Source organism: Amphiprion ocellaris, chromosome 7, assembly GCF_022539595.1.
Source record: "Amphiprion ocellaris isolate individual 3 ecotype Okinawa chromosome 7, ASM2253959v1, whole genome shotgun sequence".
NCBI classification, from domain to species: domain Eukaryota; kingdom Metazoa; phylum Chordata; class Actinopteri; family Pomacentridae; genus Amphiprion; species Amphiprion ocellaris.
Window position 1 is genome coordinate 4,801,701 of NC_072772.1, and position 14,712 is coordinate 4,816,412.

At 38.4% G+C, this 14,712-nt stretch overlaps 1 protein-coding gene across 2 annotated transcripts; it reads left to right on the forward strand.

Moving 5' to 3' along the window:
* The first annotated feature begins 6,324 nt into the window (after nt 1–6,324).
* On the forward strand, nt 6,325–13,154 carry tbcb (tubulin folding cofactor B). 2 transcript variants are annotated; one of them, XM_023263299.3, is made up of 7 exons: nt 6,325–6,432; nt 7,031–7,178; nt 7,342–7,485; nt 7,942–8,038; nt 8,295–8,486; nt 10,841–10,913; nt 11,038–13,154. In XM_023263299.3, the coding sequence occupies exons 2-7, from the start codon at nt 7,059–7,061 to the stop codon at nt 11,150–11,152; spliced, it is 741 nt and encodes a 246-aa protein (XP_023119067.1). In that variant the 5' UTR covers nt 6,325–6,432; nt 7,031–7,058; the 3' UTR covers nt 11,153–13,154. The 2 variants fall into 2 exon arrangements, with proteins under 2 accessions (XP_023119067.1, XP_023119066.1); XM_023263298.3 differs by having other exon boundaries at nt 6,394–6,563.
* Nucleotides 13,155–14,712: the final 1,558 nt, after the last annotated feature.

Genomic DNA, 14,712 nt, shown 5'->3' on the forward strand with positions numbered 1-14,712 from the left:
AAAGGTAGAGATAGAGGGATTCAGATTCACCTCAAATGTGGTGACATATGCCAGAACACATTGATGATGATCCCTAGAGAAAATGGTGACTCGTCGTCAAGGGGCGTGTCTGTTGCGGCGCGGCGAAATTCGATTTCTCGCCATGAAAATTGAATTATTAATATCTCAGCTGGAAATGATCCAATCCGGACCAAACTTGATGTGATGGACACCAGTCCGGTTCTGAACACATCCACGTTCATAAATTTAGAAATACTCATAGCGCCACCTATTGGCAACAGGAAGAAATTGTCATTACATTTGCACATGTCATTGCCAGAAACTTTGTCATATCATCCTGTAAATTGGTCAGCTCAGTGTTTCCCCCTTGATGATGCCACAGTATGAAGATTTTGACAATTCATAAAATTCTGTTGCCGTGGCAACGCATCGTTGCCGTAATAAACAAAATACTTTTTGACAGGTTAGGAATGCTCATATGCTCACCAAAATTGCCACAAACAGCAGGACTGCTGAAATATTTGATATTTTATACAAATTGTCCATGACTGTTGCAAAATGGCTCGATAGCGCCACCTGGAAAATTTCAAACATTTACTACGGGCTGTGTGTCCGACATACAGTTCTGAAATTTGGTAGGCATATATAACTTGTCAAGACGCACAAAAATGTAATTGACATCCATGTCCAAAACCCAACAGGAAGTTGGCCATTTTGAATTAATTGTCATACGTTTTGACGATTTTGGGTCATTTTTGTACATTTTCAAAAGCTATAAACTCAGACAGGGTAACACCGAGAGAGCGGAAATTCGGCCAGGATGTACAGCAGGCATGGGTGATCAAAAGTTATCAAAACGCTCACCTTAAGTCTGAGGGCGTGGCCATGGCGGCCTCCCGAATTTTGATACTTCGCCATGAAACATCAACTGCTGTGTAACTGCCCTAAACATGCTCCAATCTGCCTCAAACTTTACACGTGTGATCAGAGTCCAGTCTTGATCACATCCATAGGCCGACATAAACTCTCGGTCGCAGCGCCACCTGGTGTATGAAAGGAAATGCTCTATAACTAGCCTGGACATGGTCCGATCTGCCTGAAATTTTGCACGTGTGATCAGAGTCCGGCCCTTGTCGCATCCATAGGCCGACATGCACTCTCGGTCGTAGCGCCGCCTGGTGGACGTGCGTGGATTCGCTGACCAGCAAGGATGCGATGACCTGTCCAACGCTTCTTGCAACTTGAATTTTTAACTTGAGTTTGGACTCGACAGTTTTTGTCAGGAGGTTGGACTTTAGGCTTTGTGCTGGAGGGTTGAACCCTGATTTCCAAGATTTTCAAAGTGTACAGACTTCTTGAGTCCTGAGGAGATGAGCTTTCACACAGTGTGAGGGCTGAAATTTTCGAAGTTTCACAGTAGTTGTCTGTAAACTAGAACCTTCAGATAGTCCCAGGACTCGTGTCTTCTATGTCCATGTGTAGTTGTCTGTTAGTTTGAAATGTCAGATAGTCTGAGGACTGCAATGTGCAAAGTGTCTTAGTACTTCTCTGTTAGTTAGAAATTTCTGTTTAATCGAAGCCTTAAAAGTTGTGAACATGAGTCTTGATTTCACATTTAGAGTATCCATTTGAGTTTTGGTGAGACGTTCACCTGTGTGCTATTTAGAAATGGTGAAGAAACTTTGATTGTATTCACTGAAAAGTATAGTTAGTGGTGATCAGAAGGTAACATTAGTTTGATCAATGATTTCAACTATTAGTAGACTTTATGAGGGAAGCAGTTTTGAGAAAAGAGTTATTAGTAAATCAATTCATAGTGCAACCCAGAACATTGAAAGAGGAAGTGTTTGAAGAAACAACCAGATGTTTTTGTTTCAGAATAGAAAACGTTTTAAGATATGTAAATTTATGTGTTTTTTTGGATTTTGTTATTGTGTCTTCTGTGTAATTAGATATTCAAAAGTGTCACTGGTGTTTTTCAAATTTTTTGTCTGTATTTAGATTCATCTTAAAAGTTTAGTCTTGTTCTTTTGTCATTCTTTATGATTTTATAATATTAGATTAGATGTCCAAATGTTTTGTCTTTTTAATGTGTAATTGTTGAGTGAAAAGTATTATTGGATGTGATGAGTTAAAATATTATTTTCAATATTAAATGTTTAAACTCTTGTAGTTTGTAATGTTAAGAACTTGTAGTAGATTTTAATGTGTAATTGTATATTTAAAGTTTTCATAGGAAATTGTGTTTAATTCCTAGTGAAAGTGTTATTGTCTTTAATACGTTATTTTGTAAATAAACATTTAACTATTTAAATAAGTGTAGTAGTCTCTTTCACCTTTTGTTTGTATAGGCGTAGTGAGAGACAGCCAGACAACGGGGTTAGAAATAAGAGGTAGACCAGCTCATACAGCATGGGGTGTACAAGCGGGAGTCGAACCCGGATCTCAGCGGTGGGGACCAAGTACATACGTCAGAGGCGTAACCCGTAGAGCTACATGAGCACACATGTTGTCGTCTTGAAAACGTGTATAAATCCAATTGAAAGTCAAGGAGTAAGGTTAGGGTTACAGAGCAAGGTCCTTACAGCTGTAATGCAAAAATAGGGTAAATTTAATATTTCACATAAATATTTTTAATGTTAATACTAAGCAACCAAATAATCTGAGAAATTAATTCGCAGTTTTTCCTTCAGCATCGTCGACCTAGTAAACCTAACGGTACCGTTCAACCACGATGCTGAAGGAAAAACCACAACTTTATTTTACAAATTTTTTGGCTGGAGTGGCTTATTATTAAATTATGAAAAAATGTATAATTTTATATCCATGTTTTTGGTACATTGCTACTGTCAGGACCTTCCTCTGTAACCCGAACCGTACCCCTAGACTTTCTATTGGATTGATACACCTTTGCATGACAGCCCACATGTGTAATCATATAGCGCTGCGGGTTAAGCCACTGACGCATGTAGTTGGTCCTCAATGCTGAAACCCTGGTTCGATTCCCGCTCGCAACCCTGTGCTATATTAGTTGTTCTCATTCTTATTTCTACCCCATTGTCTGGCTGTCTCTCACTACGCCTATCCATCAATTAACTGCAAAAGACTACAACACTTATTTACAAATTTCCTGTTTATTTATTAAATACAGTTCTTTAATTTCTTACATCTTTTTTCCCCCCATACTTTATAAAAGTTTAATTGTCTTTACTTTTTCCCATTTATTTAATTGCTTCTTTTTTATGTCTTTTCTTTCTTTAATCTTCTTCTTCTTTCTAGAATTTAACACCAACCTTAAATTTTGGGTCATTTTTAGACATTTTGAAAAGCTATCAACTCAAACAGGGTAACACCGACAGATATGAAATTCAGCCAGGATGTACTCCAGGTATGGGTGATCAAAAGTTATCAAAATGCTCCGCAAAAGTCTGAGGGCGTGGCCATGGCAGGCTCCCAAACATTGATGCTTCGACATGACACATCAACTGCTGTGTAACTGCCCTAAACATACTCTAATCTGCCTCAAACTTTACATGTATGATCAGAGTCCCGCCCTGATGACATTCACATGCTGAAATACAGCCACAGTCATAGCGCCACCTGGTGGATAGAAGGAAAAGCTCTATAACTAGCCTGTACATGGTCCGATCTGCGTGAAATTTTATCTGTGTGATCAGAGTCCAGCCCTCATCACATCCATAGGCCGACATGCACTCTCGGTCGCAGCGCCACCTGGTGGACGTGCGTGGATTCGCCGACCAGCACGGATGCGAGGACCCGTCCAACGCTGCTTGCAGCTTTAATTGTCAATTGATCTGCTGGTTGTTTTTGTGATGAATTAATGATTTGATCTACAATACCAAAATTGACTTTTTTTTTTTTTTTTTTAAAACACAGAAGTTATATTACAAGTGACATCTTCCAATAGTTTGCCTTGTCGCACCATTCTCTGTATTCAGGCATCAGCCTGATAAACCACAATTACAGAACTGGTAAATATTGACATGGATCATCCTTTGAATACTGTGTGGCATTTTAATTTTTCTAAGATTTAGATTGAGTTTGATTTGAATTCCTTACCATTGGCTAGTCTAAAAGTGCCATCTGTGGGATAACAATATGTATGAATAACATGTGTGGTGCACCCTTTTGTTTAGGTTTGACTTATTGTCATCCCTCGTTTCCAACCGGATCCAGTGGTTTGGTGTGTCTGGGGCGGTGTCCTATTGCAAATACTGTCAGGACAAAGACATACAAATTAGCTTAGATGCAGCAGGTACAGTGTGAATGGACTTCTGCAACGGATGGATGTCAGGCTTATTGAAAGAGAAAAAATCCTATCAGAGATCCATTTAGACTACTTCAACCAATATTTGAATTCATAACTGTGACACTTTCTGTGTATCAGCTAATTTTAAAAACTGAAAACTTAGATTTGTATGTACAGGCTCTGCCCTCATGAGACATGAGGTGTCACACATAGCCTGATCTTAATGATATAATACGGTTTATGACCTTCAAGTTTGCAGACCTGCATCACCGTCAGCAACCAGAGGAATGTAAATCTTCTCTGTGGGGCTGTGGGCTTGTCTCAGCTCCCCCTCTGCTCCTCTGTCTGTGTAGTTGCAGCCCTCTGGTTTCTTTGATCTTTATATTTCTGTCTATACATGCTTTATTCTCTTCTGTGTTCTACAGCAGTGGCATCATTAGGCCTGGACATCCAACACTATCGCCTCAAATGTTTGTTTTTTTTTGTTTGTTTGTTTCTTTTTCTATATTGCGCATTATAGATCTTAAAAAAATATGATATAGTTGATCAAAAATGTTGGGATATTATTTCTATTTGTAAAAGTCTGACCTGTTTACAAAAGTCAGCAGTATTTTTCAATTAATGCAAGTTTTTTTTTCAGTTTTCTAATGGAGATTTTGCAGTTGTTCACAGTCAGTGTAGGATATTCGCAACAGTGACATTATTGTGTGTAGAGATGCTTTCCATAACTACATCTAGAAAAATCCTCACTGGTACCCGCTAAACCCCGCATAGGATTCAAAATTCTTCTCCTCACCCATAAAGCCCTCCATCACCAGACACCCCTATCTCACCGACCTGCTCCAGCCCCACACCGCCTCCTGCAACCTCCTATCTTCCAATGCTCACCTCCTCACCCCACCACCCACAACCAAGCACTGAACCTGGGGGGACCGAGCTTTCTCTCACCTTCTGGAACTCTCTCCCACCACACATTCACATCTCTTATAAAAGTCACCTTTTTAAGATCGCTTTAATTTTGTATACTTTTATACCTGCTCTATTTTATTTGACTGTTTTTGTTTATTGTTTGCCTGTAAAGTGACTTATGAGTGCCCAGAAAAGCACTGTACACATAAAATATATTATTGTGATTATGATTATTGTTATTGCTACTCCACTACTGCTATGATTATTATGAAAACACATTTTTATAGTTTCTTTGTTAGTTGCTGTAGTTATGTGCTGTAATGTAGTTAAATGAGTTGTCATTAGGGTATGGGCAGAAGTCTATGTGTTTATATCAGCAAAACCATCAGCAGATTTGTTCTGATTATTATCAGGTGTTTATGTGGGTTATTGTGTCATGGAACTTTATTGGTGAACTTTTCCCCTCACCGGCCCATGCATCGCTTCTCCTAAACTATTTCAAGGGTCGGCTACCGAAAGAAAGTACCTTAATTTGGCCAGAGCACAGTGCCTAACATCCTGTATTCATATTTACTTTGAAATAAAATGAAAATCGTTTAATTATCAGGTTAATATCCAAAAACAAATTGACTGAACTAAGCCAGTGTGTAAAGATCCTAGAAGTGCCTCTGTCCTTCAGGAGTAGTTTGGTTCATTGCATGACAAGGAGATAATTTTTTATAATATGGGACGTTTTTTATATCAAACCTCAGGAAAATTACAGATCAAACCATAGACTGCATAATACATCTTTATTATACAATCTAAGGATCAAACAGACAGTCCTCCTTACAAATGTTTTCAAATTGCAGCTTACAGTATTATTTTAGAATTCTATAAGACTGTAAGTTATAGTAATATATTGCATTGCAGTGTTTTTTATTACAAATGTGCAACTGAATCGGTCTTTATTAAAATTTTCGTGAACTATTGAATAAAAATCAACTTTTGTTGTTTATGGGACTTTAGCGCCACTCTGTGGTTATTCCAAAGAGCACATTTACTCCTGTCTGATGATTGGTTATCGGTCGTGTCAATGTTCTAGTAAATAGGCGGTTCCACAGTGCTTTCTTTTCGTCTCGCAGTTCTATTGGTTGAGTTCCTCTGTCCTCCGATGTGATTGGTCGGTTCCAGCTTGGCGGCGGGTAGAAGCTTCCAGAGCTGGGCGTTGCAGGAATTGATGTTATAATTTTCCAGCTAAGCCACCCAGAGCGGTATGCGCACCATTTTCACGGATATTGTAAAGTAAAATTCATGTTCTCTTCGGGTAAACGACAGATACTGATACGAGCCAGCAGTTTTGTGCAAGACTTTTAAATGCTATCGAAGAAAAATACCCAAATTTGTAAGTAACTATGGCAACCCTTTGCCGAGTGAATACAACGTGACTCTGCTGCTGCTACTAGCCACCCAAACAGCTAGCTAAAATGAGGACATGTCTAATTAAACTGAAACAATCGCAGTGTATCTATTGTAAAAACACAAGAGTGAAAAGCGTGTTTTGCCAGTAATATATTAATTTCCATTTCAATACGAGAACATGTTTACCGTCAGATCAGTGAGAAAGTAATGTTAAGCACCAACAGTGAAATCGAAACGGCGTACTATTGTTCCGTAGTCTGTTTTTATTTATACATATAGCATCAGGATAGTACCGTTAATCTGAGTTACCCTTTCAGAAGCACCTGGAGTCAAAGTTGGCTTGCTGTTGGGTATTGATTTAATTTATAGTACTTGTTTGCAGCTGTGGGGTGGTAAACCAGATTCAGTCTTGTAAAATTATTTGTCTATTTTGTTCTCTACTATTTCCAGTGATTAATAGCTGAGTACAGACTGAAGAATGGACGGTGGAGTGGTAGTAGTTACCAATCCGTATGTGGATGTGCGGCTGTCGAGCACCATCTCCTCCTTTGATGCAAAGCGCAGGTTCAATAGAGGGATTAGTATAGCAGAATTAAAGGTGAATCCCAGTTTACCATACACCATTCCACACACCTCGAACACTAACGAATTGACTCTATTGATAGTTTTGTCAGATCCAACATACACTTTATTTGGAGATAATTGTTTGTTTCTGTCTTTAATGTGATGTGTAATGTGCTATTTTTTTGTATTTTACTTAGAAAAAATTGGAGATGGTTGTGGGCGCATCTGCCTCCTGCATGGACCTGGAGTTATTCAGTATCTCTGACAAGTTCCTGCAGAAAATGGATGACAATGAGGCCTTGCTAGGTTCCTATCCTGTGGATGATGAGTGCAGAATACACGTATGTACCTGCTCAGTTTAAAGTACTTAAAATGCAATGTCGGTCATTCTAGTAGCAGTGTCATGTTGGCAATTGCTGCCACGGCACAAGGCAACAATACAAATTTGTTTGACCATTTCAATCAGCACCACAAAGCTCTGTATGATGAGTGCAAACCCAGACCCGAATACCATCCAAATCGACAAACAATTTTGGATGTCTATGCTAGTGTTACACCATACGAAAAAGGTGATTAACAGATTCAAGTCCTATGATAGAAATTGCTGTAGTTTTTCATATTGCAAGAATAAAAAAACAAACAAAATATGTCAATGTCAGTTTTCACCATGTGGCCCTAATTGTTATAATAATCACATCTGATTCTATAAACATAAAGTTTTCACAGTTATTGGCTAATGCAGCCACATGCAGAACTGATTTGTCTATCTATTTTCTTGAATCTTATTTCTTGTGCAGGTTATTGACAGAAGCGGTGGTCAGATGGACCAGTTCACAGATGTTTCCAAAGTGGAGAAGTTTGAACTGCCAGATGACGCTTATGATAAGAGAACAGGTACTTAATTTTCTCTCGATTTGTAACTCCCATCGTCCACTTAAAATTCACCACTGACTATCAATCAATGGGGAAGAACTGACCATTAGCTGCAAACAATACTTCATCACACCATGTCTGAATTGCTCTTTATAGTTTTCTAACGACTGGTAAATGATTCAAATGTAGAATTATTTCATTTGATGAATGATACATGGTTCCATAGTCTGTTTGAAAGTATTTTGTGTTTTGTACAATCCTACTCTGTTTCCTTCAGACTCAGTAAGGTCATTCATGAAGAAACAACGTGTTGGTCGCTTCAATGAGGACGAAATGGCCAAAAAGAAAGCTGAGCATGCTGCTCGGGAAGAGGAACAGAAGGCTGCTGCTGATGCCATTTCTGTTGGCAGCCGCTGTCAAGTGCAGGTTCCTGGTCAGCCCACAAAGCTTGGAACAACCATGTATGTTGGTAAGTGTGGCTAAAGCTTAGCTGGTTTACTTTCTTCAGGACATCAGTTTAAACCTTGCACTACTGAGGATTTGCTCTCCGACAGAGCAGACTTTGTTGTAATTTACGGTGACTAAGACTCATTGTCCAATCTGTACAGGCTACACAGGAGGAAATGTAGCTCTTTTTATGAATTGATAGTTACAGGAAACCTCCTTGATTGTCTGCTTTCCTGTGCTGGTACGTTTTATTCCATGTGTCTGTTATATTAGCAGATTGGACATGTGCCCAGACAACCCTTCCCAGTACAACTGATGTAAATATCATCAACTTAAAGTTGAATTTCAAGTCAGTTTTGCTGGAAAAATTGATCCAAAACAATGTTACACTGTCCAAAAACTAAAGAATGCACAATAATTCATTGTGTCAAGCAGCAGGGCTCCAGACTAACTTTTTCACTAGTCACACTGGTGTGACCGACATCGTCAGTTGGTCGCGCCTCCCACCTGGTCACCAGCGAAACACCTCACTAACTGAACATTTGCTTATCGATAGACACTACATTTACCAATGTTCCCTAAACGCCTCACAGCACAGGCCTATGGTAGATGCTCATGAGGTAGCTGCGGTATACTGTAAGAGTTCCATCCATCCATCCATTATCTATACACCGCTTAATCCTCACTGGGGGGGGGGGCTGGAGGGCTGGAGGGCTGGAGGGCTGGAGGGCTGGAGGGCTGGAGTCTATCCCAGCCGACTCGGGCGAAGGCAGGGGACACCCTAGACAGGTCGCCAGTCTGTCGCAGGGCTTACTCTAAGAGTTGTGTGAGGAAAAATTTGTTTGAAAAGAGTGAGAGAAAGTTTTCTAATGCCAGACTTGTTCAAGATTAAACTGAGTGATTTCATCAACATGCACTGTTTTCTGAGTGGAGAAAACAGCGCATGTGAGTGTGCTATTCCTTTTTTTTTTTTTTTTTTAATGTAAAGACCACAGGCAGTCATTTTCATATAGCGGTATGAAACTTAATTCATGAATTCATGATTGTGATCACCACTTCAGTATCTTCCTACCTGTACTCTGATCATCAGGTGTGTCTGACTCGGACTTCTCCCTCTCTGCCTCTTCTTTCCTCAGTTTTGGTTGAGGAACGCACACTTAAATAGCCCGTTTTATGCATCAAGCAAGGAAAAGACTGACAGAGCCACGGAAGAAATAAAAGTTGTAGTTTCTACCACTATGACTAATGCAGTTGCTGCCTGTGCTGGTTAAAGCGACAACAAAACAGCTTAATGATCATCATACACTTACACAAATGCGACCAATTGAAATTTTTACTCGCACACCCTCAAAAAATCGTCACAGTCTGGAGCCCTGGGTAGTCTTCCTCACTTAAAGAAGTTATGAAAAACTGCCTTTGAATTTTGTTACTGCTTGCCCTAGATAGAACAGAATCTCTGATCTTGCACATAACACACAAAACGATGTAGAAAAATATGTTAATAAAATGCAAATTTATTTACATAGTACATTATCATGAACAGAGGTCATTCTAAGTAAAAACAGAAATGGAAACGACTAAAATCTTTTGATTTTTAATGTTTTTTTTTACCGGCACCAGCAAAAGCCAAGGCTGAACGACTATGTTTTCAGGTTGTACACCCATCCCATTCTGGTGAATATGAACAGTTTGAGGGAAATTTCTCTGAATTTGACACAAACGTTCAACTGGACTCAGTGACGAATGTATTGGAATTTAATGGTCAAAGGTCACTGTGGCATTTTTGGTAATAACTCAAGAAGTTCACAGAAATGTTTGCTTAGATACAACGATGAAGTGATTATATTTTATATCCAAAGGTTGCCTTTACTGTGAAATTATAATTTTCTGCAAAAACGCTTTCTTGGCTGTTATTTACCGCCATTATTAAGGAACAGAGCTGTATGACTGTGTGTATATTTTACATTTTGTCAGATGCTGAAATGGCATCACTAATTTTGGGTGGCCACTTTAAAACTGTGGTTATTGTATTGATCTTCTGTGCAGCACTGAAGATGTGTGTGAAGCAACTACGTTAAAGAATTTGTAACATCCATATTTAAAGCATTAGTCTGCTGTCATGGCTACGACTTCATGTTCTGTCAGAATCCCCTTTATTTGCCAGACATGAATACGTTTTATTTAAAGTCTTACACTTGCACTACATATTTTACGAGTCTGACATATATGGATGTGAACTTCAACTTGTTGATGGAGACCTACAGCTGCTGGGTGTTATTTCTAGTTTCCTATTACTGCCTGTTTCAGCAGCTCATGTGGACTGAAAATGTAGGATCATGTACCTGCTGTAAAGAAAAGTGTTGTTGTTTATTACAGGCACAACAGATTTCAAACCGGGTTATTGGGTTGGCGTGAAGTACGACGAGCCCCTGGGAAAACACAATGGAACGTAAGAGCACTATGTTTTTTTGGTGTGGGTTTTTTTTTCCAGCAGTGATACAAAACCAGTGATGTTGATTGTAATTTTACCAGATTTTGACCCTGACTGTTTTGTTTCTCATTTGTCTTGACAGTGTTGAGGGGAAGCAGTACTTTGTATGCGAGAACAAATACGGCGCATTTGTGAAGCCTCTGAGTGTGACTGTGGGAGACTTCCCTGAGGAGGATTTCGGTTTAGATGAGATGTAAGACTGTATAGTTTCTCCTGCCCTGAAATTTAAACACCTAAAGCTGTTGTCTTTTCACCAAGCAGAGAGGATGCAGAGTCACTTTTATTGTAACATGTTTATTGTTGTTTGCGCTTCTCTTGTGATCCAAAGGCCTCAAGGTCTCTTTCAGTAACTTCAGAGCAACATGACAGAGGTGACGGTCAGGTTATAATAATAACAGGATAATGACTAAGAGAAGCTCACACCAACAATGTTTCATAAAGGAGAGTGTTTTTTGTTGCAGCATATTAAGGATTAAGTTGTTGACTCTTACTCCACACACTTATGTTTCATTTTCTTGCTTTAGTTGTACTTGTTGGTCCCATGCAGTCTCTGGATGGGATTCTTCTGTGTAATCTAACAGTCCATGATCATTTAAAGCTTAATTTCTCCTCATCTAGTTAATGTCATTGTGTACGAAGATGATTGTATATAACTGTTTATAGTTAACTGTAGCCTTAGCATTTTTTTGAAGACTGTAAATTCCTGAGAGAGTGGTCTGACATTTGGACAACTGTCTGTTAAAGGAAAAATTCACCCCAACATACTTTGACACTGAAATCAAAAGTGACACTGTCTCTTGTGTTCCCAACTACTTATCTGTAAGTGAGTTCAACTGGAGAAACATTTTCCTGATTAGATTAAAATCAGTGCTCAATGGCCAAATTTATTTGCATTAGTTACTGACAGACAAGAAATTCACAATTAGAGGAAGTAACAATAGAGCCATATCAACTGTAGTCTCAGTGGTCCATCATGCTGCACAGCTTGAAGCTGTATTTTAACTCCAGTAACACCTTTATGCTTTATAAGTAAAAAATCTCTTGCTCCTATTTGCTGTATTTTGCAGTTATGGTCTTCGACATAAACATACAATGCATGGAATAAGTGTGCCAAAGTGTGCAAGGGTAGATATTTCCTTTTTACGAATATTGAATTAACTCAAATTTGTTTTGTCTTCATATGTAAAGAATTCATTTTTGGCTTTCCAAGTGAAAATAAGATGTAATTGATCTTTATTTTCCTGTGGCTGAATTCTTTGTGTTAAAACATTAAATCGCCTGCACTTGAATGCGTCCTGCTTATATTGAACCACTGTAATAAAAAAAATGTTCCAAGTTTAATATTTGAAAAACATATACTGTTTTCTTACTTTAAATGTGACCGGTTAAATCAAATATATCTGCAGAATTTAAACTGATCTTACCTACATACAAATGGATGTGAAAATCCAGGAGTAAATCAGTCAAATTATCCAAGTAAATACTAGTAGCTCTGCTCCATTAGAGTTGATTTGTGCGATGAAACATGTTTGAGTTGTGCTTCAGTCTGGACTGTAAATACCTGTATTTTTTATATTCTTGCAGTTGTAAACATGACAGATTGGATTTCATGCAGTAGAAGTACAATCTCTGTTAGCACGTACTCGTTTCATAACGTGTCCATTCATCCTTAAGTAGCAGATACCTTAGTGGAGAGGGGTGCTAAATTCTGAAACATACCTGTTTGTTTCTCATCTGTAGCACAATCATGAAATGTATCCGTGAAATCTGCAACTTTTGCAAGATATATATTTTTGATTAGAATTTTTTTCAGGCATTTTGAAACACTAAGGAACAGAAAACTGGTAAAACTCTTGATTCCATCTACTTAATACTCACTCACTAGTTAACTGCTCTCCATCATCATCATCATCACCGCAACACTCAGCTTTGGACAATGTGCATTTCCAATGAATTATATGCCTTATTTATGGTTTGTTGTATGTCACTGAGCAAAAAACTTGTCACATGCTTGTTATTTGTCCTCTACAGCTTACAGAAAAAATGTAAATGAATCATTCTTGTGGTTTCTATTCAATGAAATGTCATTACCACAAACAGAAAAATGTAGTGCTGTTCTTTTCTGATGTTAGTCTCTGAGGTGCTGGTGTCACTATGTGCCAAAGAGTTAATGCTTAATAATAAAAACTGTTGAGTTGATTTGTTTGGTTTATTGCACTTAATATTTGCTTTTTGTTTTTTTTTTCACACATAGAAGTCACCGTTTTTCTATTTTCTCCTGTTGTACAGCTGCTAACTCTGTCTTCTCAGTATTTAAATATTGCATGTTGGCATCCTGGCGGAGTACATCCTCAGCTCTCCCTGAGGCTTCTTTCCCCTCCTTTTATCCTCAAAAGTTTTTTTTTCATCTGAATTTATTATCTAAGGATGGAGGTTATTATATGTGATGCAAATTGTACCCTCTGAAGTAAAACTGAGATCTGAGGCTATGTAAATAAAATTAACTTAGCATATGACCATGAAGGAACATGTTGCAAATGTGTAGTACTAACATTTAAAACATCTCAAGGGAAAAATATCCTTGCTGCTTTGAGTTATCTTCGATAATTGTGTACATACGCACATTACAGGGACATGTGTGACAAAAACAGGTCAGGGCATGATGGGAAATTTCTCCTGTGTACAAGCAGAATATTTATGATAAACTGCTGTAAAATATAAAGTAACAAAAGTAAAAGCATGAACACTAAGCAATGGTCCCTTTTTATAATGTTATATAACTTAATTATTATTATCGATGCAATAATATGTAAATTTTGATGTAGCTTGGTGGTATCTATACCACTTCCAATAATGTCACGCTGAAGAGAGAAATAACCAGAAAAAAAATCTATTTTTCCCTCTGAAATGCAGTAGAGTACAATAACAGTATGCAACAGAAGTGAGGACAGCACCCCTGTGCAGTATCACCTTCCACTACTTGCATTATTTGTAAGTTAACATGTAGAGTATTTTTGTCTTATGAACAGCTAAAGACATATGTTAGAAAGACTATATTGAAAATACAGGGTCCAAAGTAGAAATTCAAGGTAACGAAAGTTAATGCACCTGTGATCTTGTAAACAAAATTAAGTGAACCATGAACCATTGCATGACTATAAGATAACCTGTGAAAAGCAGAACCTTCTCTGTTTTGGACCTGCATTATGGCTCAATGTGGAAAGTAAGAAACAGAAAAACTAAAAAGTCTGATTGTGTGACTTCACACAGATGAAAAAGGTCACAAATCTGAGCTTCAGCATCAATCAGAGGTACAGAATGAGTCACAGTACCACGAATCAGACCTGCAGTGGCTGTCTTCCTAAAATGTTTTCATGCACAGCGCACTACTTGCACAATCAACCTCTTCAAAACAGACAGCAATGTGCTTCATACTTGGCATAGAGATTATCAATGAAAATTGGAGTTTTTGTGACAGCTTGGACAGTGTTAAGGACATCGCATAACACAAACCTTTGTGGAATGCACTTGCTCTCTCTTTGAGAGACAACTGTGTGATAAAACTTTGCTAAAGAACATGGAAAGAAGCCCGATAAAGACTGGGAGCACATTCTTTGGTCAGATGATGCACACAAATTTGTTTGGCTCCGATGGGATCCAGCATGTTTGTTGACAGCCTTGTCAGGAAGGCCACAGTTAGCTCAAAGTCCTGACAGTGAAGCACAGACGTGGGAGTGTGATGATGTCTAACTGCATG

Excerpts from the sequence above, each read along its gene's own strand:
- tbcb (XM_023263299.3), top strand. The coding sequence starts at position 7,059 with ATGGACGGTGGAGTGGTAGTAGTTACCAATCCGTATGTGGATGTGCGG. Across the intron at positions 7,179-7,341 it reads TTAGTATAGCAGAATTAAAG|AAAAAATTGGAGATGGTTGT; the intron begins GTGAATCCCAGT and ends TATTTTACTTAG. Across the intron at positions 10,914-11,037 it reads CTGGGAAAACACAATGGAAC|TGTTGAGGGGAAGCAGTACT; the intron begins GTAAGAGCACTA and ends TTGTCTTGACAG.